Source organism: Apteryx mantelli, chromosome 10 (assembly GCF_036417845.1).
Source record: "Apteryx mantelli isolate bAptMan1 chromosome 10, bAptMan1.hap1, whole genome shotgun sequence".
NCBI classification, from domain to species: Eukaryota; Metazoa; Chordata; class Aves; order Apterygiformes; family Apterygidae; genus Apteryx; species Apteryx mantelli.
This window is the reverse complement of record NC_089987.1, coordinates 19768195-19790149: the sequence shown is the minus strand read 5'-3', so window position 1 is coordinate 19790149 and position 21955 is coordinate 19768195. Positions and strand designations below refer to the sequence as shown.

The window sequence follows — 21955 nt, the reverse complement described above, 5'->3', positions numbered from 1 at the left end:
TAAATTGAGCTCCACTTTTCCCTTAAAATATGTATTGTCCCCCCCACAACCTATGCACGTATTTGCCCGTTGCAGAAAGAGAGTGGTTTGGATTCTGTTAAAAATCTCTTTTAATTAAATATTTGCATTTTACAAAGGCGACTGCAGTTTTTGTATCTAATAAGTATAACCTATTTCCTTTTTTTTTTTTTTTTGCATTAAACTTTAGCTCACACCCAAGGAAAAAAACCAATAGGCATAAAAAATTAAATTAAACTTGTATATATATATTTTTAAAACTATGAAACAATTCGGAAAAAGACACAGAAATGTATATATTTATATTACGAAAACAACATTAATGCCTGTACAGGTGTCTTGATTTCATAATTTACTTCAAAGATACTGTATTATCAATTTAAATACAAAAAGCTACATTAAATATACAGAATAAGATTTAATACAAATCTTTCTTCTTTGTGTGTGTGAGAGAGCGTGTCACTCGTTTGCTTTTCACTCGGTTAAGACATTTCTGAGCAGTTTCCACCCAGCCATTTCCAATAGACTCTAAACTTTTGAGCAGAGTGTTGGGGGCAGGCGGGGGGGGGGGGGGAGCTGGTCTTTTTCTGTTTGTTTTGTTTTTCTTTTGGTAGTGGAAAAATAACTGCCAAAGCAATTTATTATTTCTTTCAATAAATTAAAAAGAAAAAAGAAAAAAGAACCAAACCCCAGTCCCAGGAGGGGCAAGGAGGAGAAGCCGTATTAAATGTTGGACATACCTTTCTTCGGTTCGTAAGGCGAGTCTTTGCAAGGGTCCGCCTGGGACTGGCTCCGGATCATCTTCGCCTCCTTGGCCAGGGCGTCGGCTCTGCCGAGGACAGTCTGGTTTAATCCATTGAAGGGGGCGGCGGGCGCGCCGGCGGCGCCGTGCAGGGCCCCGAAGGAGCCGTAGTTTGTGTAGCCGGGGTAGAAGGGCGCCGTGTAGTAGAGCGGCCGCGGCAGCACCGCGCCGTTGGGGAAGGGGCACTGCGCCGGCGGCGAGCGCGGCCGCGGCGGCGAGCGCGACGGGCCGCCGCCGCCCAGCGCCGCGGGGCCGGGGGCCGCCGCCGCCTCGCCGCCGCCGGGCTCCTTGCCCTTGTCCGCGGAGGTGGCGATCTCGGCCAGCGACCAGAGCTTGGGCTTGGCCAGGGCCGCCTGCTGCGGCGAGTGGATCACGGAGGCGCCGGCGGCGGGCAGCAGCGCGTGCAGGTCGGCGGCGTGCGGCGGCCCGGCGGCGGCCGAGGGCGGGCGGTAGAGCGGCGGCTCCTCGCCGCCGGCCGCCGGCTGCAGCCCCCGCGCCGCCGGGCACGGCCCCAGCGGCGAAGCGCCGGGCGCCTTGGCGGGGGCGGCGGGCCCGTCGAGCCGCTCCTCCGCCGCCTCCTTGCAATCCGAGTCGCTCAGGCCGCCCTCGGCCTCCTTGGGGCTGGGGGTCTCGCGGAGGCGCTCGCAGCCCGCCGCTGCCTTGGGCTCCGCCGCTCCTGGGGGGGCAAAGGAAAGGGGGGTGGGGGGGCCGCCACGGAGCGCTCCGGGGCTCGCCTTGCGCCCCGGCCCGCCCCCCGGCTCGCCGCCGCCGCCGCCAGGCCCGGCTGCGCTCCCCGCCCCGCTCCCGGGGGTCCCGGCCCCGCCGCCCCCGGGGGTCGCCGCGCCGGGGGCAGCCCCGAGGGCGCGGCCGCCTGCACAGGCCCGCTGCGCTACCTGTGTCCGGCGTGCCGGGGTCCCCTTTCTCCTCCGGTTTCTGGGGCTCGTCCTCGTCGTTTTTCTCCAGGTCGATGTTCTCCTCTTCCTCCTCGTCCTCGCTGCGGTTCCGCGGGGTCCAGGTCATTTTATTCTCCTTTTTGAGCCGCCGGCGGGCGTTGGCGAACCAGGTGGAGACCTGGGTGAGGGTCATTTTGGTGATGATGGCCAGCATGATCTTCTCGCCCTTGGTGGGGTAGGGGTTTTTGCGGTGCTCGTTGAGCCAGGCCTTGAGGGTGGCCGTGGCGTCCCGCGTCGCGTTCTTGCGGTACGCGGGGTCGCCGTAGGGGTAGGAGCCCAGCGGCGCCGCGTACGGGTGGTAGCCCAGGGAGCCGGCCATGCCCGGCGCGTGGTCGTAGGGCGAGCCCTGCGGAGAGAGGGGAGCCGCCGGCGTGAGCCGCGGGCCCGGCCGGGGCCTGCCCGCACCGCCCCGGCCCCTCCTGCCGCGGAGAAGGGGCGCAGCGGCCCCGCAGGTCGCCGCGGCCCCAGCAGGCGGCCGGTGGCCGCGGCCGTGCAGCGCCTCGTCCCCGAGGCCGAGCGCGGAGGGGCCGCGGGCGCCGCGGCGAGGGAGCGCGAGGCGGGCGGAGGCCGGGGGAGCCCCGTCCCCGCGTCGGGGACCCGGCGGGCAGCCTGCCGGCCCCGGGCGGCCCCCTGCCCAGGCCGGGGCGGAAGGGCAAGAAGAGAAAGAAGGGAGAAGGAAAAGAGAAGGAAAAGAGAAGGAAAAGAGAAGGAAAAGAGAAGGAAAAGAGAAGGAAAAGAGAAGGAAAGACGGAGGTACGCTCTGCCTGAACCCGCGTTTATTGGCCTTTCGGAGCAGCGCGGGTGCGGGCGGCCGCCAGCGCCGTGCCCGGCCTCCCCTCGCCGGCAGCGCCCGCCGGGCGGCTTGCGGCGATGGGATTAGAGCCCCGCAATATTTAAGAAGCCTAATTATCGCCGCGCGGGGGAAAGTTGCGCGGCTTTAGCGCCCGGATTTCTCCCATCGCCCGCCGCTGTTGGTTCATTTCCTTCTAAATCGGAGCGGTCAAACTGTCGCGGAATTAAGATTGCTCCTTAAAAAACATTTTTTTTTCGGAGCGCGCGGAGTCCGCGCTTGCGGCCGGCGGTGCCCCGCGGCGGTGCCCTCCCCGCAGCCCCGTCTCGCCGCAGCTCCCCGGCCCTGCCCGGCGCTGGGTCTAGCAACAGTGTGTACAAACACACGGGAAACAATGCGGGAAAGTTGCGAGGCGAGGCCGGGAGCCGGGCTGCCTTTTGTCCCCGGGGCCGGCGCGGAGGCCCCGAGCGGCGGGTCCGCCGCGGGATGCCGCCTGCCCGCCTGCCCGGCGCTGCTCTTACCACGTAGGAAGTGAAGGCGGCGGCGGCGGCGGCGGCCGGGTCGGTGCCGTACTGGAGGTGGGAGTTGTAACCCGGGGAAGGGGCAGTAAAGGCGGTAGATCCGGCATAAGGGGAAAAAGCGGAGCCCGAAGAAGATCTCCCAAGTTCATCGGTCCTGGGTCCGGAAATCACGCTGGTGCTGTACGCCGGGCAGGAGTAGAGAGCCAAGGAAGCTGACGGCTGGTACAAGTAACCCTGAGGATACGACATGGCCAGGCGCACACATACACCCGGGAGCCCAAGGCGCCGGGAGGGAGCCGCCGCGCTGCCGGGCTGCGGCCGCTGCGGCCGGGGCTTCGCGGGCGCCTCTCCGCCCTCGCCAGCCGGGCAGCGGCGGCACCTTGCCTCTGCGCCTGGGCGGCTGCTCCTCGCTCGCCTGCAGCCTGGCACCGCTTCCTCTTTTTCCTTCCCCCCTTCCTTTCCCCCCTCTCTCTCTCTCTTTTTTTCCCCTTCCCTCGCTCGCTCGCTCGCGCTCTCTCTCCCCCTTGCACGGGGCGGGGGGGCTTTTATTTTCCCCCTTCCTCCTCGCTCTCGCTTTCCGAAGGGTCCTGCCAAGATGCTAAGTTGGAAATTGCAGCTCCCGACGCCTTGTGCGCGGCCCGGCGAGGCTCCTCCTTCGCGGGGTGTTGTCAGTGGAAGGACGGGCAGGACCCCGCTGCGCTGCCGCGGCCGGGCCCAACCAGCGGGAGGGCTGCGCGCTGCGCGCTGCCCTCCCCGCGCCCGCGCTCCAGTGCGCCGGCTCCCGGCGCGCCGCCACCTCCGAGACGGCTCAGAGCAGCTCCAACTTTCTGCATGTGCTAAATACCGCGCGGAGCCGGGCTGCGCTGGAATGCAAGCCAATCAGTATATGAAAAAAATAGATATTTAATAAGATTTATTAGCCACCCATCTCCCTCCACCCCCCCACCCCCGGCTCCGCAGCCACCCCTCCTCCTGCTCTCTGCCCCCTGCCCCTCCCTCCGCTAAATCACTGGAGCCGCCAGAACGGGGGATATACTGGTGGCGGTGCTGTGTGTGTGGGGGTGTTTGTTGGTTTTTCTTTTTTTAAACTTAAAAAAAAACAACAACGATTTTCAGCGGGGACGCGGTGTGCGCGGGCCGGGCCGGGCCGGGCCGGACCGGACCTGTTGCGGGGCTTGACGAGGATTTGGGTCCGGTTTTTCCAAGGGCTCCTGGAGCCGTGACTGGGAGCGGGCGGGCGGCGTTTTTAGTCTTTCCCAGCGCCGGTCCCGGGGGAAGGGGGCTCCGGGCTGGGGGGCAGAGATGGGTCCGGAGAAATCTTTCAAAATGAGGCTTTACCGGCGGATCTAAATAATAACCCAGGTATATCCCCCTCCCGCACTCATAGAAGGGTAGAAGCGAAAGGAGATTAAAACCATATGAACTCGGATAAATCCCCGCCGATCAGAAGATGTAATCTCCTTTGATTCCCCCAGATATATTTCCCACCGGGAACACATCCCGGTTTATTCCCCCCTCTGGCGCGGTTTCCCTCGCTGCGGAGCCGGGCGCTGCGCGGCCCCCGCTGCCCCAGCGCCGAGCGCCGCCTGCACCCCGGAGCCTCCCGGGAGCGGGACGGGAACGGGACCGGGAGCGGACCGGGACCGGGAGCGGCTCCGCGCGGTGCGCAGCCCGCAGCCGCGCACGGAGGGCCGCTTGCCCCGCTTTGTGTTCTGGAGGTGAATGATCGGCTCGGCCGCGGGCGGCCCGGGGGCTGCCCGGTTTGGGTGGGTTTTCCCCTTCCCCCCCCCTTTCTGGGCGGCGTCGCGCGGGGGGTTTCTGCGCTCCTGCCGCCCCCTCGCCAGCCCGCTCCGCCGCCGCCGCTCCGGCGGGGCCGCCCCCCCCCCCAGGGGCGCCCACGAACACGCGCGGCGGCCCGAAGGCAGCGCACGGACGGGAGCGGCGAAGCGAGGCCGCTGCGCGGCGCAGGCGGCGCCGGCGGAACAAAGGTAGCGCGACCGCGGCGGCGGCGGCCGCTCGGGAGCCGCTCGGCGAGCACACGGCGCGCTCTTTTCTTTTTTCTTTCTTTCTTTTTTAAAGACGAGTGTTGCGGCGGTTGCGGGCTGCCCCGCGCCCCGCTGCGGCCCTCCCGAGGGCGAGAGGCATAAAAATAAACGGGAAAGAGGAAAGACAGGCTCCCGCCGCCACCGGGTTTCCTCGCCTCCCGCCCGGGGGGTGTCTCCCCCCCCGCCTCCGACGGGCGGCGCCTCCCCCGGCCGCGGGGGGCCCGAGGGCGCCGGGGCCGCGCTGCGGGCGGCGGCCCGGGGGGGCGAGCGGGGCCGGCGGCGCCGCACTACACTACCCACGAGCCCCTGGCCCTGGCCCCGCCCCTCCCGGCGCCCCATTGGCTACGCCTTCGGCGGCGGCGGGCCCGCCCCTCCTCCCATTGGCCTCTCGGGCTGTCCCTCAGCGCGGGGGCAGGGCGGGCGTGTAGGGGGGGCGGCGGGCGGCGCCGGTGCCGCCGAGTCCGGAAGCGGCGCGGGCAGGACGGCGCGCGGAGGCGCTGCGGGCCGAGGCGGCGGCGAGCTGGGCGCTGCCAGCCCCGCGAGGCGCGGCGCGGCGAGGCAACGGGGCGGCAGCCTGTCCCGCGGCGGCGGCGCTGCCCCCGGCGCTCGGGCGCCCCCTGGCGGGCGGGCGGGCGCGCGCTGCCGGCCGTTGAGGTGGCGGCGGCCGTTGAGGTGGCGCCGCCCCCGCCGGTCGGTGCCGCCGCGTCCCGGCGGGGCGGTTGGGGGCTGCGAGGGAAGCGCTGCCCGTGCCGCGCTCCCGCACAACTCATGCAATCATTAAAGCGACTTATTGAAACCCTGCTTCGACTACGTGGCTCTGCGGGAGCCTCGGCGGCGCAGCGGCGCGGGCGGGCGGGTCTCTGCGGCGCTCCCCGCCGGTGCAGCGCGGTGCGGTGCAGCGCAGCGCAGCACAGCGCCTCGTCGCCGCGTCTCCCCCGTTTTTATTTTCCTTTTCGTGGCGGCGTGCGTGGTTTCCCCTCTAACGGCCGCGCCGTGTTGCGCGCTCGCTCCGCACAGGTGTGCACTTTGATCAGCTTTGAGCGGCGCCGCCGCCGCCGCAGTTTGTCTGCCGCGGGGTTCATTTCAGCCGAAGCCCTCCATTTTTTCCGCTCAAAAGAGCCCCTGTCACGCTCCTCCGACAGTACCCCTCGTTCAACGAGTAAGGCATCATCTGGTAAAGTTTTGTGTGCTTGACGTTTATTTTGTATGTGTGTAGAACGAGTAACCACTTTTCCTTGCCAATTTATTTGCAGGGAGAAGCAGTAGTTTTAACCGTTTTTCCCGGGCATCCGACTTTCTGAGGAGGAGGTAAGGTTAACGTCATGTAAAATTACCCTCTTAATTTCTGATGTTCTGCGTGCGTGCGTTTTGCAAACCGTGGTGGGTTCATGCGTGCTTCCATGCATTGCAGCGTAATGCCAGAGCTGATTAGTAAGAGGCAGCGGCAGGACTTGGGCACCACCAGGGATGTGAGCGTCCATCAAACCAGCGTTCTCGCTGCATTATTCCACTGTTATATTCTTTGCAGTTTTTAAAAGAACTGTAGATGATTCTTCAAGATATTGAAATATTTAGTTTATAGTTCTACTGCTGTGGTTGTCACCTTCACTTTATGTCAAATTTGAGACTCATTTCTTAAGGATGTCTCTATTTTCTGCTTTATTTGCACATTGATAGCTCTACTGAATGACTAGTCACAGCAACTCTTTCCTCCAATAGAAGCATATTAAAATGCGAAAGCCTAAGACTAATCTGCTTTGCAGGACTTTTCAGTCTCTCTCTTTGATTAAAGGGAAATAAGTTCATTTTAAAAATCTCGTTTCCTTGTTTATGTAATTCTGACAGTTTTATTAACAAATATGGGGCTTTGAGGATACATTTGCTTCTTTTTGTATTTACTGAAGGTAGGAACATCTGAAGGTATGGATATGTTCTTGTTATCAGGAGTCTGCTTTCTAGATGCCAGTGAAATGATGTAACTGCAGGCTGACCTTAAAATCCCACGCCTTATATATTTTCATCATTATTTCTTAGAAGCTAAACTGTTAATACAATGGAAGAAACATTTAACATTCAGCTCTGACTTAACGATGGGAAGGATTTACAGGCTAGCTCTGCAGTTGTCATTTTATTTAAATGAAGGCTTGTGAATTTAAATTCAGCTATATAAATAATTAAAATTCACTATTTTTATAGCCTTCAGTCTGAAGGGCAGATCCTGCAAAGCTTTTTAAAATGGTCTTTGCTTACTTTAGTAGTCTGACTCCAGTAGGATTTCCGACATGAGTGAAACTTGGATTTGAGATGACTGCACAAAATGTGGTGACCCAAAATGTAGCAATACTTGAACTTGCATATTTGTTTTTCTACACTGGTTTCATTTGCATAATTTCATTTAGGATGTGCAAACATATGTGGTACAGCGTAAAATAGCTTAATAAAATAGTGCATGAATGCATAATAGGGATCAGCTGTGAATATTTTCCTTCTGGGAAGGAAAGGGGGGGCAGGGTGATCTTGAAAATGACAGCAAACAATGTGTTTGAAAAGTACAATCATTGATAGTTTCTAACTGCAAGTGGTATGGGTGCAGGTGGCTTGTAGTGGATGGAGTTAAACATAGGCATCTTGAATATGATATTCCTTAATTTAATTACTTTAATAGCTACTTTCTTTTGAAACTTTAAAATCTAACGATCCTACTTTTATTGCAGTCTTTAAAGATCTAATCGTTTTTGTCTGCATCTGAGGTATAAAACTAGTGCAAGGAAAGGCAACAGATTGGTTCCGTCATATGATTTTGTTGTTTTCTTTTTTTTGAGTGTGCTTAAAAGATTATGATGGATAATGCTGTCTTGCCAAAGAATGCCGACACAGGTGTTCATCATTATCTTAATTAAGATCCTGAGAAAATGTCATCTTTCGGCATGAATTATGAAGGGAGATGCATTAGGAGATCATTTCAACATTTTTTTTCTTTTTTTTTTTTTCCAGGGGTAGATGAGAAGGAGGCTGTTTTCTCAGAACACTTTTGATATTTGTTTATCACAATGCTTAACCTTAGACACTTACTGATTAATTCTTTCCCCTCTTCAGTTTGTGAATGTGTTACAGAGAGGTACATATACAATTTCAAGAGTCTTTTTTTTTTTTTAATAATTTCCCTTCTCCCCCCCCGCCATGCCTTCTATTCTTTTTAAAGCTAGCTGCTATAAACAAATACTAAGATATGTTGTAGCAGAAGGTGACTGCTTAGAGGGTTTTTTTGTGGTGTATTTAAAAGTATTAACAATTCACACTAACAGCAGAACAAAACAAATGCATAGGTATTTTATGTATATGAATGCACTTCTTTTTAATTAAGCATAAAGAGAAAATATTTTTCTATCCCCACCATTACAGTAACATCGAAGTAAAACTAATTCGTGCATTTGAGGGGGGGGTGTTCTTGTGTTCTTCCATTTTAAATCAGTATGTTATTAGCTGAACAATAACTAAAATTGTGCCTCAAAAATATTGGCAGGAGCATTAGCAGTAAAACTTTGGGGCACTTACCTACAAATGCTTGCTCATGTATATATTGCTGTTGGCATCTAAGACAAGCTGCTGAGAGTTACAGGGTCAGTATTTGCAGCGGAGGTGCTAGTGTTAGGTGGTCCTTAGAATAAGTGAATGTTTTCACAGAAGAGTTCTGAGAGAAGTTCTTAATTCCTCTGCTCTTTCTACTGCCTGCATTTACTTGGTCTGAGAAATCTTGTTAGCACTGTTGCTGTGCTTGCAGTCTGAGACTTAGGTGTAAACTCATAGACACCCGGCAGAACCTTTGCCTTTTCTGTATCCAGCAATTGGGTATTAGGTAGCCAAGGTAGATTTTGTCTTGTTTTTCTTAGCAAGTCTCTATATGCAAAATCACTTTTTGTATACTGAAAGAAACTTGATTATTAGTCTTGGTTCTTTTTTAATAGATCAAATAACTTGTTTAGCATGTGAAATATTATCATACAGAGAAGTGCAGCTGGCAGCCTTAAGCACGTAGTTACTGTATTGGACGTATAACTCTCTGTATCTTGACAGTATCTTGGGAGAACCTGAAACTGTGTTTAGGCTCCCTTGAAGGTTTCTTTAATTAACTTAACTGTTGCTATTTGCTTGAATTTGTTGGCATGATATGGACTAAGTTAAAAATGTCTTGAGGGTTTATTTTGCTTACAGTTCTATGGGCATATGCAGAAAATAGGTTCTCCTAATGGTTGGCTTTAGTGGGGGAGGAAAAACAACAGTCTCTTTTATGTCTAAGTAAGTTTGTTCACTTAAAACGAGTCACATCTACTGTTAGCTGGTTCCGAGTTTTGAAAGAGGGGCGCCACAGCGAGAAGGGCAGCTGTGGCTCCCTGTGTCGTCTTACGGGACGTGTGTGTCCATAGCTCCCAATGCCAAGGCAAATTCTGTTTGTCCAGTTCAACCGCACATGCTGCTGCTGGGTGGGTGCTGCTGGAGCTAGTATATGACCCACTGTGTGAGTGTTGGGGGGGGGGGTGACTTCTAATAGCAGTGTCTTCTTCAAAAGGGCTTGTATTTTTCTAATTTACGTTCACACTTACCAATCCCGGTATATGTATTTGCAGTCCTAATGACCTGTTTTTGCAATAGCTCAGCATTAACTCTGTAATGAGAAACTCAAGGCCAGGGAGCCTTTCGAGTTTCAAACACAAAGAATTCTCTTTAATGGTTCATAATCCCTTATTTTTATTAATATCAAAGCTTTCTAGTTTCTAGTCCTTAATGTGGGTGATTCAGATATGAACAGTTCTTGAAGCAGTTTCCTGCAGATTAAAGTGAATGCATGCATACAGCCACAGTCTTCATTTGTTGCTCTAATAAATCTTTCTTTCACAAAACATAACTAGTCAGACTATTCAAGGTGGATCCAGATGATCCTAACAGAAATTCCACTATACTAACAAACTTGTGACTGATCATTCTCTCATACTCTCCCCCCAGAAGATGAATCTTCCTGGATTCCCTTTTCCCAACACAGCAAGTTCCAGCCTTTTCTTTTGATAAGCATATCCTTTTCACAGTATTTCCTAAACATTTCTGTCACAAATCAAGAATCCAGAGTTAACTTCTGAAATATTCTCTGCTGGCTTCTACAAAACTTTTCATGCCCTTCATATTTAATTTTATATGGAATAGTGCACGGTGTAATATTCAGGTCTCCTGTTTTCAATTAAGCTGTATTAGGTAACTAAGATCTTCTTTCATATCCCGTAAGAAAGTATCAATATCCAGATGGCAGTGTGCTGGGATAAAACAGCTACAGACTTGGCTGCTACTGTAAAGCCAAGAACTAACATTTTAGCCAGCATGATAAATAAAACTGAGTTGTGACTCTTAGTGTATTGGAGTTGCAGTAAATAATGCTACAGTAGTGTTTATTACTGGTTTCACTGGATAATATGCGGCTGTAAAACCTGTTTGAAGCTTTTATTAAGAATACTCTGTCATTTTAAAAAGATGCCTACAACTGCTTTTTTAATAATAATGTGCAAGAATTACTTTGTTTATGCTGACTTTGTCTGTTATACTGGGAGCCCCTTAGTCTCTCCAAGATTCTGCGTGCTTTAGGTTGCGTGGGCATGTCTTGGGAAGAAGACAGCTCTGCTGAGCCTAGGTTTGAAAAATTACTTTTAAGGTATTTTTGTTTTGCTTGCTTTCTGCTTTTTCTTAAGTTTATTCCAGCACTTAATTTCTTGCTTCAGTTAAACTTGAGCTATTACTCTCTAGGTATAAACTGTGCTATGGTGTCTGCAAGTAAGAGTTATACCAAGCTAACCCAGGTAGTTGTCTGAGAGGAGGTTGCAGAATGGCTGAGAAACTCTTATACTGGCTGAGAAGCATATGAGAAAGATTTCATGGTAGGGAAGGGACACTAGGAGTCTTGAATCCTGAAATTTTTTCCTCATTCCATTTCTGGCATATCATATGACCTAGATTAGTTTGTGTAACCTCTTTGCCTCTGTTTACCTAACTGGAACCCTTTGAATTTCTCAGAAATGTTCAGATTTAAATTGCTGTCCATACTCATAACTTATTAGACTGCTGTTCTTTTGAGCAAAAGCAAATTGTTATAATTTGTATCATATTATTTATTCATTACTAAAATGCTGTTAAATTTCCATATTTCACAGATGTGTGGTTTCCATATGCACTTGTTTATGGTGTACCTCTTAGAAAATACAGAATTGAACAACATCCAGTGGGATGTGATAATAACAGTGTAGGATTTAACAAGTCAGCAAGATAAATAGGTGAAGAAACTGGAGTGTGTATTGCTCAGTCCATAATCCATGTACGTAAGAGAAATTTGCTGTCTCAGTTAGTGACAAATATTATCTTTTCCTTCCATTGCCTCGTTCTCCATATGTCCATTCTTCACCTTAGTAGAATGCAACCAAGAGAAGAAGCAGTGAGCTCCACAATGAGGAAGATGAATCTAGCAGTCCATCCTAGCAAGCACGCCTGAGTACAGGAGGAGACCTCATACGAAGCCAGAATGTGTATTTTAGCTTGCAGTTCTTTTTAACCATGTTAAGTCCTACTCAAAGCTAATGGTAAGTGATTTGTTTTGTGTATGTTGTGATTGATTCATTAAGTAAGGCATTACAGTGGTGGCACTTGCTGTTTTCCTTTGTGGTGCTGGGTTCTGCCTCTTATAAAATGCAGAATTATTATTTCCAAGTACATTAGCTATAGTCTCGTTTGTTTTAAGAGAATCATATGGAGCAGATGGCAAATTTTGTAGTAAGTACGTTCTTTTTTTTTCCTTTTTTTTTTTTTTCTTCTTTCCCCTCCAGATGACCTCAGTGAGTCTGGTCTAAGCAATGCTGAAGAAGGGAAGAACAGAGTTGGAAGGCAGGAGATGTTTCAGAGGTACATTCTTCTTCCTTCCATGAAGTCCAAACATGAAGATTTTGTAAACTTCATTAGGTAGAGTATTGTTAATACAGTAATATTACCAGTAATACTGCATGATGTAACTGTGAGGGCACTGCTTTATTGTTATTGTTCACTGATCATGTGGAGCTGCATTTAATAAATGAACATATACTACTGATTAAAATCAACGTTGTGAGTGAGAGCAGTAAATCAAGAAGGTGGGTACTAAAGGAAATAATACTAGGCTTTTTTTTTTTTTTTTTAAAGACGGTGTCTGTCCTTTTTCAGATCTTTCCATAACACATAGTTCTTCTATGAATTGAGAAAGGCATAATTAAGGAAATACCTTTTCGTTCAAGAAAATGAAGTAATTCTTCTTAGCCAGAATGACTTCTGTTGTGTCCTTCACAGTCCCTTTAGCTATTATAGCATCTTAATGCATTGTCCAGCAGAAAGAAGCACTCGTGGTGCTGACCCATGAAATCTCCATAAACATCTGCGGTGCTGCAGCATATGCTGCTTTTTCTTCTCAGAGCTTCCTTTGCTGGGAAGTATTTGTGTAATGTCCGCCGCGGTGCAGCCCTCCGTGACCTCTTGCTCCCAAAGATGGAATTTGCGTGTCTCTTCCCGTTCGGGATTTGTGGGAGCTCCCTCCTGGGCCAAATAATTCTCAGATATTGCAAGAAAAGATCTGACAGTATTGTCTGGGAGATGTGACTGGGTGACTGACTTAATTAGTATTAACATTTATTAAGTGCCTTACAATGGAGGGGAAGAGTTGTTGTCCTCGTTTTTCACAAGTAGGAGAACAAGCATGCAGGACAAATGGATCTCTTCTATCTTCTGTGATTCTTGACCCATCTAATTGGGTGACTGTCACAAGAAATAACAACCCGTCTCAGGGGAATGGCGCTGGGGAAAGGTGCCGACGTGTTCAGTGTGGCACACTGCTTCTCCCTCCCAGAATGGCTTAATGTGCTAGGCAGGGTCTTCCCCCTGTGAGTGTCAGTTGGCCACTGAAGAGATTTAAAAGGGCTGATCAGCCTGAGGCTGTCCCTCTATCTGATAGCTTTATTCTAGATCTCATCCAGGGAAAAGGAAACATCTTCCACAGTGTGTTGCCATGACTCATTTCTAAGAGCTGCTCTTGGTTTTTAGCTATTCCTTCCCCCCAGCCTCTTTCCCTTTCACATTAGAGTGGCCTTTCCCCAGGATAAGTCAATTCACTTCACAGATGTTTGTTGCTGTTTTCCTGCACTTGGCTAGTCTCTAAGACTGTAGCTGTTTCTTCTGGGTTGAAATTTTGGATTTCTTTTTTAATAGTTTATTTTGCTAAGAAGAGAATCTCTCCAACTGCTCCAAACAACAGCGGTTCTGATATGTATCAGTGAAGGGTTTATCTTGGAGATATGTGGCTTCCATGTAGAAGATAGAGACTGAAAGTCTACTTGAAAGCACCACCATCCTTGGAGGTGCTTACTGAGGTTTAAAATATGCCCTGTTCTTTTATTGTTAAAAACAGTGTTAAGGGAAAGATGTGGTATTCTTTTGCAAGTTGATTCCTTTTTTTTTTTCTCTCAGTTTCGCAGTTGCAAGATAAATTCTCAGAAATAAGAGTTGGTAGGGTTCATGTGATTAAAATGGATATGTGATAATGAGTTCTGCACATTAAAGATTGAGAGCTCAGATCATAGACTCCAAAGTGAAACTCTCCAGAAGCAAGTGGGAATTCTGCTTGTGCGAGGAGTGCCGGCTTAGGCCCACAGTTACACAACAGTTTCACCCTGTCTGCTGCTTTTTTATCTTGACTGACCTGCGCATAGGTGGCTCAAACGCTGCAGCGCTGGGGTGAAGATGGAGTCTGGGGTGAGGCGGGGGGGCAAATGAGTAAATAATTTCAGTCCAAGTGTTAGTGTTACTCTATAAAAATAGATTGGTTTTACACAATGATTCACATTTACAAAGATCTGTTTATAGCATTTTGACTGCACAGTAGTTAATTCTTTATGTGTAAATTAATCCTTTATACAAATTTAATTCCATATACAGCAGTTAATCTCTGTGAGTATGAGCTGAAAATGTATTTTCAGTTAATTTATGTAGGGTATGACTTTTTTTTTTCCTTCTACTCTGCAGTGGTTACCTACACTAAAGTTGAGTCGGTGTGTGCTTAATGAAAATTAGATGTGAAATGTAATATCTAGAGGACAAAGAAGCATTGAAATCTATTGCTCTTAAAGACAAAGGTACTTCAGACAATTTTTCCTTTCTTAATCTCTTGAGAATTTGATGTGTTAATTCTGTTATGAGCAATTTGAAGTGAATGAAATTGAAATATTTTTAGAAATAGTATTAATACCAGGTATTATTGCATACCTTTTCTGAAACCTAGCTTCATTTTAAAATGCGTAGCATTTTGAGAGGCTAGTTTATAGAGAATCTCCTGTTGAGAAATAACAGCTATACTTGCCTCTGCACAAAAGGTTTAAGATGTTGTTCTCTCTGTGAAATTTGCCAGTGCTACAACTATTTAAGTAAAATGTTTGTTTACATAATAGCAGTGGCATTTCTCCTCCTCTTCCTTGTGGTTTTGTCCAACTGGATGTTATGAGTGGCAGTTGCAGTGACTGCTAAGTGTTTAAATGATGACACCATTATGTGAAGTGATTTTGAAATGAGAGATTTCAGCCAAGAATTACATCTGCTCTCATCTCCTTCAAATCATACTCTCTGACTGTGCAGATTATGATTGATTTGTTTGTGACAGATTGCAGGAAACAGTCATTGATTTTTCAATATTTTACCTTAAAATTATTTACAGTTGTAACCAAGGGGAGGTATTTCCATGGGCTGTCAGCCCCTGAAAGACTGGGATAATATTCCCTGCTCCCTGACAAGACAAATTACCCGTAATGAGTGCAGTAGCTGAAGGGTATACTTTTATTTTAAAATATGTCAATAACCCCAGTGACTAAACGAATATTGATTCAGCATAATGAAGCCTGAGTAATGTGAAAATGAGCACTTCAAGGAGCATGGTAAAGACTTTCTTTTTAGCTTGTAGCAAGAAGCTTTTCATTCTTTACTGTTAGGTAGTGAAAATATGCGGTCCTAAACAAGTCATCCTTGAACAGTAGTAATATGTAGTGTAAGGTAACAAAAGAACTTCCTTTTTTTAATTTATTTTTTTGCAAGTTCTTTTTCTTCTGTGTGGTTTAGCAGATCCGTTGATTGAAGAGAAAATTGCAAGTTATCCAGGGCAAAGATAGAATTACTATTGGTGTTAATGTCTTTTGCAATAATATTCTTCAGCCAGCCTGATGGCATTTTTCAAGTGGATTCTGCATATACGAGCATGGAAATGTACCTAAATAAACTGTAGATTTAATTTCTTATTATTGACTTCTTGGACATATTGATGTGTGTTCTATATGATCGGTCTAATATTCTTGGCCTTTAACAATTTAGAATAGCTGGTTTATGAGAACTGAGATATACCATGTTATAAAACTTAGTTACTGTAGTGCACATTTTTCTTTCTGGTGCCTTGTAACGCTGCATGTTTCTTACTGAATGAGGATTTTCAAGCAGTAATTCATTTAAATTATAGTAATTTATGCAGTGCCATAGGCGTGGTGTGGCAAAGCATATAATAGATTAATACGGATGTACTTCAATTGTTCAGTGTAGGGATTAGATTAAACGGCATGTTGAGGTACAATTTTTTTAACATTAAAAATATTGAACATAAACTGATCCTTTCAGATTATAATTTTTATTCATTTGTATTTGAACACATTGTGTGATGTTTGGAAAGCTCTGTAAAAGCACTGGGTATAAATAGCTATATAATTCAGACATGTACAAAGATATTTTGTTGGGTGTTCGTGTGTAATGTATCAATGATGAAACAGTATCATAGCCAGAATATTTAGTGAACATGTTTAATGGGGCACAAAGATGACTTTCCTTATTTTCTGAGGACCAACTTCAATTGCATTAAAGTAGCTTGTGAAAATGTTCAGAAAGGTGTTTTTCCTTTTGACTCACAGGTGATCTTTGCAAATATCATTCTTCTAGTATAGCTAAAAAGTATTTCAGGAGGCACTTGAGAACCTGTGGCATTGCAGGTTAAGCTGCAACCCTGGAATGTGTGATCTGCTAGCATTTCTAATTTGTTAATTTGCAGAATAATGTGATGTACGTTTGTTAGTTTGTGAGGGTTTGTGCATAAAACCTGGGATTTGCAAAATACTGGAGAATTGTTAACGGTGAGAGAGTAGTAACCTCAGCTATAGAAACAGCAGTTACAACAGGAGAATGTGGGACTCTTGGAGATTAAGGTTCAACTGGTAACATTACACAGCTCAGTGCTATTTTACACATCCCAAATTCTCTGACTGTTCTTTGTTTCTGCACCTTTGTCTCTTTGGCAAACAGCAGGAGGTGGAAAGGGAAGGGCTCCTCTTGGTAGCTTTCCTACAGTAGCAAGGAGACTGTTCAGGGCAGGGTGCCAGTTCTGATGCAGAATAAAGGGCAAATAAACGTTTGCTTTAACCACATCTCTCTTTCCTGGATAACACTGCATGAGCTCAGTGGTACCAAACTGAACAAAAGCGGATACTGCTGGAGGTACTGTTGAGAATTAAACAGAAGTGGGCTCTGCTTGAAAGCCACTGGCTTGCTTCACTTGCAAGACAAGTAGTGTCTATTGCTCTGCTGCATTTCCCCAAGATGAATTTGCTCATTAAATGGCTGCTTACGTGGCATTCTGATTCAGGCCTGAACTACCTGTTTGGCACTAATGGCAAATGGCGTGTCCTTGACCTCAGGAAAAATTGGCAAATGATTTGCATGCTCTGTGGGTGACGCCAGAACCTTTTGGTGATGTTGACTTGAAAGCTCTAACGTTTACTTCTACGTCTCCTTTTTGCATTACAATTGCTGCAACTTTCTGGTGACTAGCAAGAAATTACCCAAAAAATCACTAATCAGTTAAAAGTTCTTGTGGCATTTGGGATCTTCAAGGAGCAGAACATCGAACTGAATTGCAACTCAGTTCGGTAAAACTAAAAGCAGAAGACACTCTGGAATGGAGATTGTGGTAAAGAAAGGAAAGCCTCCTTTGTGGCAGAGAGGGTGTTGATGGTAAATCATAAATGGTTGAAAATAGATTAGGGTTAATATTTATGGGCCATGTGTCCCTAGACACTTGGGGAATTTGAAAATTTTGACCCATTCCAGTTCACTCGAGGCCTGACCTGAAGACAATGTTTTAGTATTTTCTTGTAGAGGGAAGGTGGTGACATGTTAGTGGGGGGTGTGTTTGTGTGTGCAACAGCTGAGATACCTGTATACCTATTTGATTGTAGGATTCCGCTGCTGGTAAAGGGGCAGCCAAAGCCAACCGTTAATCGCTGCTGTGCCCTCTGTTCTGCAGGTGAACTGTGAGCTTGTTCAGGGGGTGGGGGAACACGTGGTATGTACACACGTGTTCTAGGAAGCACCATATTTACATACTAAAAGCTCTTACTAATTTGAGTGGTGATTATATTGCAGAGTGTTTGGTATGGTGGCCTGTTGTCTATGCTGAACTGCTTAGAGGGAGATAGCCCTAAAAGAGTGTGTAGAGGGTCCAAGATGTTTCAGAGAGTCTAGCCTAACTAGAGTGGTTAAAAGTACATGGCTGACTATATGCAAGAATGTTGTAATACGTGTTTAGAATTATGGAAACAAATAGAGAAACAAAAGCTGAATTGATTGATAATTATTTTTGCTTTCTAAATGCTGGAGAAATGCATTATGCTTTTCCCTTCCTTTAAAGGGAGGTCCACTGTGTCCTTTTTTCATTTGTTTGTTTTTTAACTTGTCTTTTAATATAAAGTGTCATTCCCAAAATGAAGTAATGTCCTTGGGCCAGTGGCAACAGCTGGAGTTGCAGAATTCATAAATAATTCAGAGAGGGATAAAGAGTAGGGTTTTTTTTTGTCATTTGAATCTTTATTATGTGCACACATTTCATTTTAGATATGGCATCGTTTGAATTCATTCGATCTGATGATTGCACTGACCTGTCATATTTATTTTGATGTCCCTTCGAAGGACCATATGCTCCATCCTTACAATACTTGGCATGAAAAAGGATGCAAGTTGCTAACTAAAAAGACAGCTTACATTCTGCATAGGTGAAGATCCTTACTTCCTGTTGTCACATCAGTAGATGTACTGCTGCAGTGCAGAAGAAAGTATAGTTCTTAAGTCAATGCAGTGACTAAGCGGCTTCATAGTGTAGTAGAAGGTGGAAGAAATCAATGCAAAAATTATTTGTGTTGAAGTGTTATCTGGTATTTAAAAGCTCAGCTGTCACTAAAGCCCGCTTGGTGTGAGGAACCTGGCATGTGGAAGAGGGAAAATATTGAAGCCAACTAGAAATCTGCCATGATGGAGGTGTGCCATGATAGCTCTGATGTGGGAATACAGTTAATCACTCTGTACTTCGAAGTGGGATTGTCAGGCACAGAGTCTTCCAGGGATACCCTAGAGTTAGTCTGGTTATGCCAGGTTCAGGTCTTTGACAATCCAAGTGCTCCTTTCCTCTCAGAGAAATTGCTTGCTCAGTCAGACAAAATTTCAGTTAATACTTTCAGGAAAACATGCTGTGGTAGTTTTCCTTTTCTCTAGTTCTGTCATAACTGTTGCATCTGTTCCTGCACTCATTTCTGTAGACAAAGAGTATAATTTCTAGAAGTTAGAGAAATGTAACAGTTTCAAGTTCAACCATGTACACTAAGTAATTAACTCCATGATAATGAGTAATGTCTAATTCCTGCTGGCTAATGCACTAGCAATTCATAGTTGGTAGATAACAGGACCGTGTTAATGTTACCGTTGTATGCACTGTTAATGTGGCAGGATGCAACTGCTACAATATTTTCATGGTATAAAGTGTAATTGCAGCAGTGAGTGGTGATTTGTATGAAGCAGATTGTCCATTGTGCTCATGTCAGTGGCAGAAGGAAGCTAATTAAGTGCAAGTTAGTGAAATACAATAACTAGAAGCTGTGAATGGGAATGATAACTGTATGCAAAATTGTTTCTTTTCTAGATCCTGCCATCAATGACTGAGCCTCCCTGAAATCTTCTTATCAGTTACTGCTGAGATGAGAAGGATAACAGGAAGGAGGAGTGCTTAAGTGGTTTTAATGACAGCTAATTTCATCTATTTATCAAATGACAGGTTGTTGGGTGTTTTTTTTTTTCCTCAAAACTCAATTGTCATGACAAGATGCTTTTGGAAGTTGTCTTTGTAAAATAAAACTGACAATTTTAGGCTACAAAGACTTATTGTAATCTTTCTGTACAATGTTGTCACTATGGTAAACCGCTGGAAAGTCTGTATTTTTTGAAGTAATTTAACTTGCATACTTTACTCATTTGTTTGAATGTCTGTTGAATGCCATGTGAGAAGTTTCTTCCCGGGGTTATTTTATTCAATAGAACAGTTATTCTTACAACACTCAATTTATTATTGTCTAAATTACTGTTGCCTTAGCCTCCCGCAAAAATGTTTCTTTTCAGTAATTCTTAAACAAATAAGGAATGAATGGGTTTTTGTCCTCTTCCTGTTTTGATCGGCATATTTTTTCTTTTAGTGAAAGCTGCTTCAGTCTTCAGAATGACACTATTACAAAGAAAGGTGCTTTACTTTTTTTGCCTTTTCCAATGGAAAGTGTCTTTTGGTGCAGTGGTTTTTGAATATGTACATTGCCAAGACACAATTACTGGAGGGAGAGACAAACTGTTGGGAGCATCGTGCCATGCCAAACTAAGAATTATTAGCTCTTACTCTGTGCAGTCTCTTCAACTAGAATTGGACCTATTGCGTCTGGCTTATACTTTGACTCTAGTGGAACTAATGTGTCCTTGGAGTTGTGTTTTAGAGTAACTTCAGATTTATGTTTTCTTCACAAGTCTGCTTTAAACTGCTGGGATTGACTTCAGAGAAGGCAAGAGATACAGCCTTCTTTGTCAGCAGCTGTGCTGGTTAAAGAAGGGGGCTTCATGTAGTCTCCCTCCTGGAGATTCTTGCCCCTGCTAGGTAAGCAGGCTGAACTGTTTCCATGAGCACACCCAGACTTACTTCAGGCAGTGATAATCATATTATCAAATATTAGTTAACTGGTAGCTTGTTTTGACAAAAGGGCAGGGAGTATGCAGACCAGCTGCCCAGATGGCATATCTGGGGGGAGGTGTGTTGACAGGGCGGGTGTTGAGGAGCTGATGGTGGCATAGTCTTTTCATCAGGTGCAGTTACATCTCTTAAGAGGATGTGGCCAAAGTTCGATGTGTTAGAAAGTTGTACAGTTCTGTTGATTATAATTTTCATGCTTCAGAGACATACTGGATAATATAAAATACACCTATGCTCCTTTACTTAGTCCTTGTGCTTGACAACATGAGTGGAGAGAGTTGGTGTGGGTGTGTATAGGTGACAGAGGACACAGACACATATTTCAGGAAAGTTTGTATTTGTGGTCAAGATGAGTGAATGGTACAAGTGTTTCCGTACCTAGAGAACAGTCTGTTGTGCTTTACTCATCAAAGTTTTGACACACAATGCCCTGAGCTGCCTTTAGGGGAGAAAAAAACAAAACAAAACCCAACCCACATCAGAACACCCCCGCTCCCTTGTGGTCTATACTGCTGCTCCTCTTGTCTGGTGCTGTTGCTGGCATCTGGTGAGACATACAAGCTTAAAGGCCCTGCTCTTGATGTTTCCTACATCAAAATTGGAACAGGATGGATGATCTCTAGAACTGGAAGGTGCACTGGATGAAAACAGTACGCTAAACAGCTCCTTCAAAAATGACTCTTCTCACAAGAAGGCTGTCAAATATAGGTGCTGTCCCACAAGCAGTGCTTGAGAATACAAAGAGCAAGAGGCTTGCCTGGTCCATCAGAAACCTGAGAGCAGCAACTCTGCTCATGCCTTGTCTTGTGGGACTGCTAGATGAAAGAAATCAGTTCATTCACCTCCAGCTCAGCAGTATTGAATTGATTTCCTTTAGGGGGTCCTAAGCTAAAGGAGGAGGAAATGCGTACTAGCCTCTATGTCACCTACCATAAGTAAACTGAATTAGGGAGGGAAATAACGTACTACATCTGGAAAGGAACTGGTGTGAAAGGGATAGCCCCAAAGTGCTGATTTGCAGGAAAAGAACAGTTTCCCCTGGCCGCTTTGTCCTCAGCCACACTACCCTACCATACTGCCTTCAGAGCAGAGCCCACGCCTGCTCTCCCCTAAACGCCTGTGGGCCTCAAGAGTTGTGGGATGAAGAGATGGGGCATGGGGATTCTTAAGACTGAGGCTTACGCAGAAATTTGGAGATGCACGCAAACTTTCAAGTCACTACTATGTTAAAATTATATATAAGAAGAAGTAGAGATGATGTGGCAGTTCACGCAAACGTATTGTTTTCCTGCCAAATTTTGAGTTAACTTGATTTTGTACTGCTATGTACTAAGAAAATGTTGGACTTCTCAGATTCTTTTACTAGCCTAAACTTGCAGCGTAATGCTCAGTGTGTGCATAGTTCAAGGAGGCAGAATGCCAGCCACATAGTTTCCAAAATCCTCAACTTGCCACTGGTTCAATCCGTGCAAGTTTAAGGTGAAACGGGGTGCGGTTCCTGGTTTGAGAGCTGCGCTCTGTAGTGGCATCCTGCGGTCAAGCCACTGCTGAGCTCCCGGCAGCATTGCTGAGTTCAGGGTACTGACCATGTGGAAGTGAAGTACCTCATCCAAAGGGCTACTTTAACATCTCCAGTGACCATTAATTCAGAGAAGTTGAGCATCCTCAGCTCTTTGAGGCAGCCCGTAATTCATAT

At 46.9% G+C, this 21955-nt stretch overlaps 1 protein-coding gene and 1 long non-coding RNA gene across 4 annotated transcripts; one reads left to right on the top strand and one right to left on the bottom strand.

The window, feature by feature from the left end:
* Window positions 1–246: 246 nt before the first annotated feature.
* Window positions 247–3393, bottom strand: IRX5 (iroquois homeobox 5). Its single transcript, XM_067302909.1, has 3 exons — window positions 3085–3393; window positions 1714–2119; window positions 247–1496 (listed from the first exon to the last, which is right to left on the bottom strand). The coding sequence occupies exons 1-3, from the start codon at window positions 3331–3333 to the stop codon at window positions 742–744; spliced, it is 1410 nt and encodes a 469-aa protein (XP_067159010.1). The 5' UTR covers window positions 3334–3393; the 3' UTR covers window positions 247–741.
* On the top strand, window positions 2516–19541 carry LOC106483362 (uncharacterized). 3 transcript variants are annotated; one of them, XR_010885329.1, is made up of 6 exons: window positions 2516–2526; window positions 6383–6437; window positions 11577–11743; window positions 11987–12119; window positions 14205–14314; window positions 19174–19541. It is a non-coding gene; the product is annotated as an uncharacterized lncRNA (long non-coding RNA). The 3 variants fall into 3 exon arrangements; XR_010885327.1 differs by lacking the exon at window positions 2516–2526 and adding an exon at window positions 5013–5072 and having other exon boundaries at window positions 11574–11743; XR_010885328.1 differs by lacking the exon at window positions 2516–2526 and adding an exon at window positions 5897–6288.
* Window positions 19542–21955: the final 2414 nt, after the last annotated feature.

Excerpts from the sequence above, each read along its gene's own strand:
- IRX5 (XM_067302909.1), bottom strand. The coding sequence starts at position 3,333 with ATGTCGTATCCTCAGGGTTACTTGTACCAGCCGTCAGCTTCCTTGGCT. Across the intron at positions 2,120-3,084 it reads CCGCCTTCACTTCCTACGTG|GGCTCGCCCTACGACCACGC; the intron begins GTAAGAGCAGCG and ends CTCTCTCCGCAG. Across the intron at positions 1,497-1,713 it reads CCCCGGCACGCCGGACACAG|GAGCGGCGGAGCCCAAGGCA; the intron begins GTAGCGCAGCGG and ends TTGCCCCCCCAG.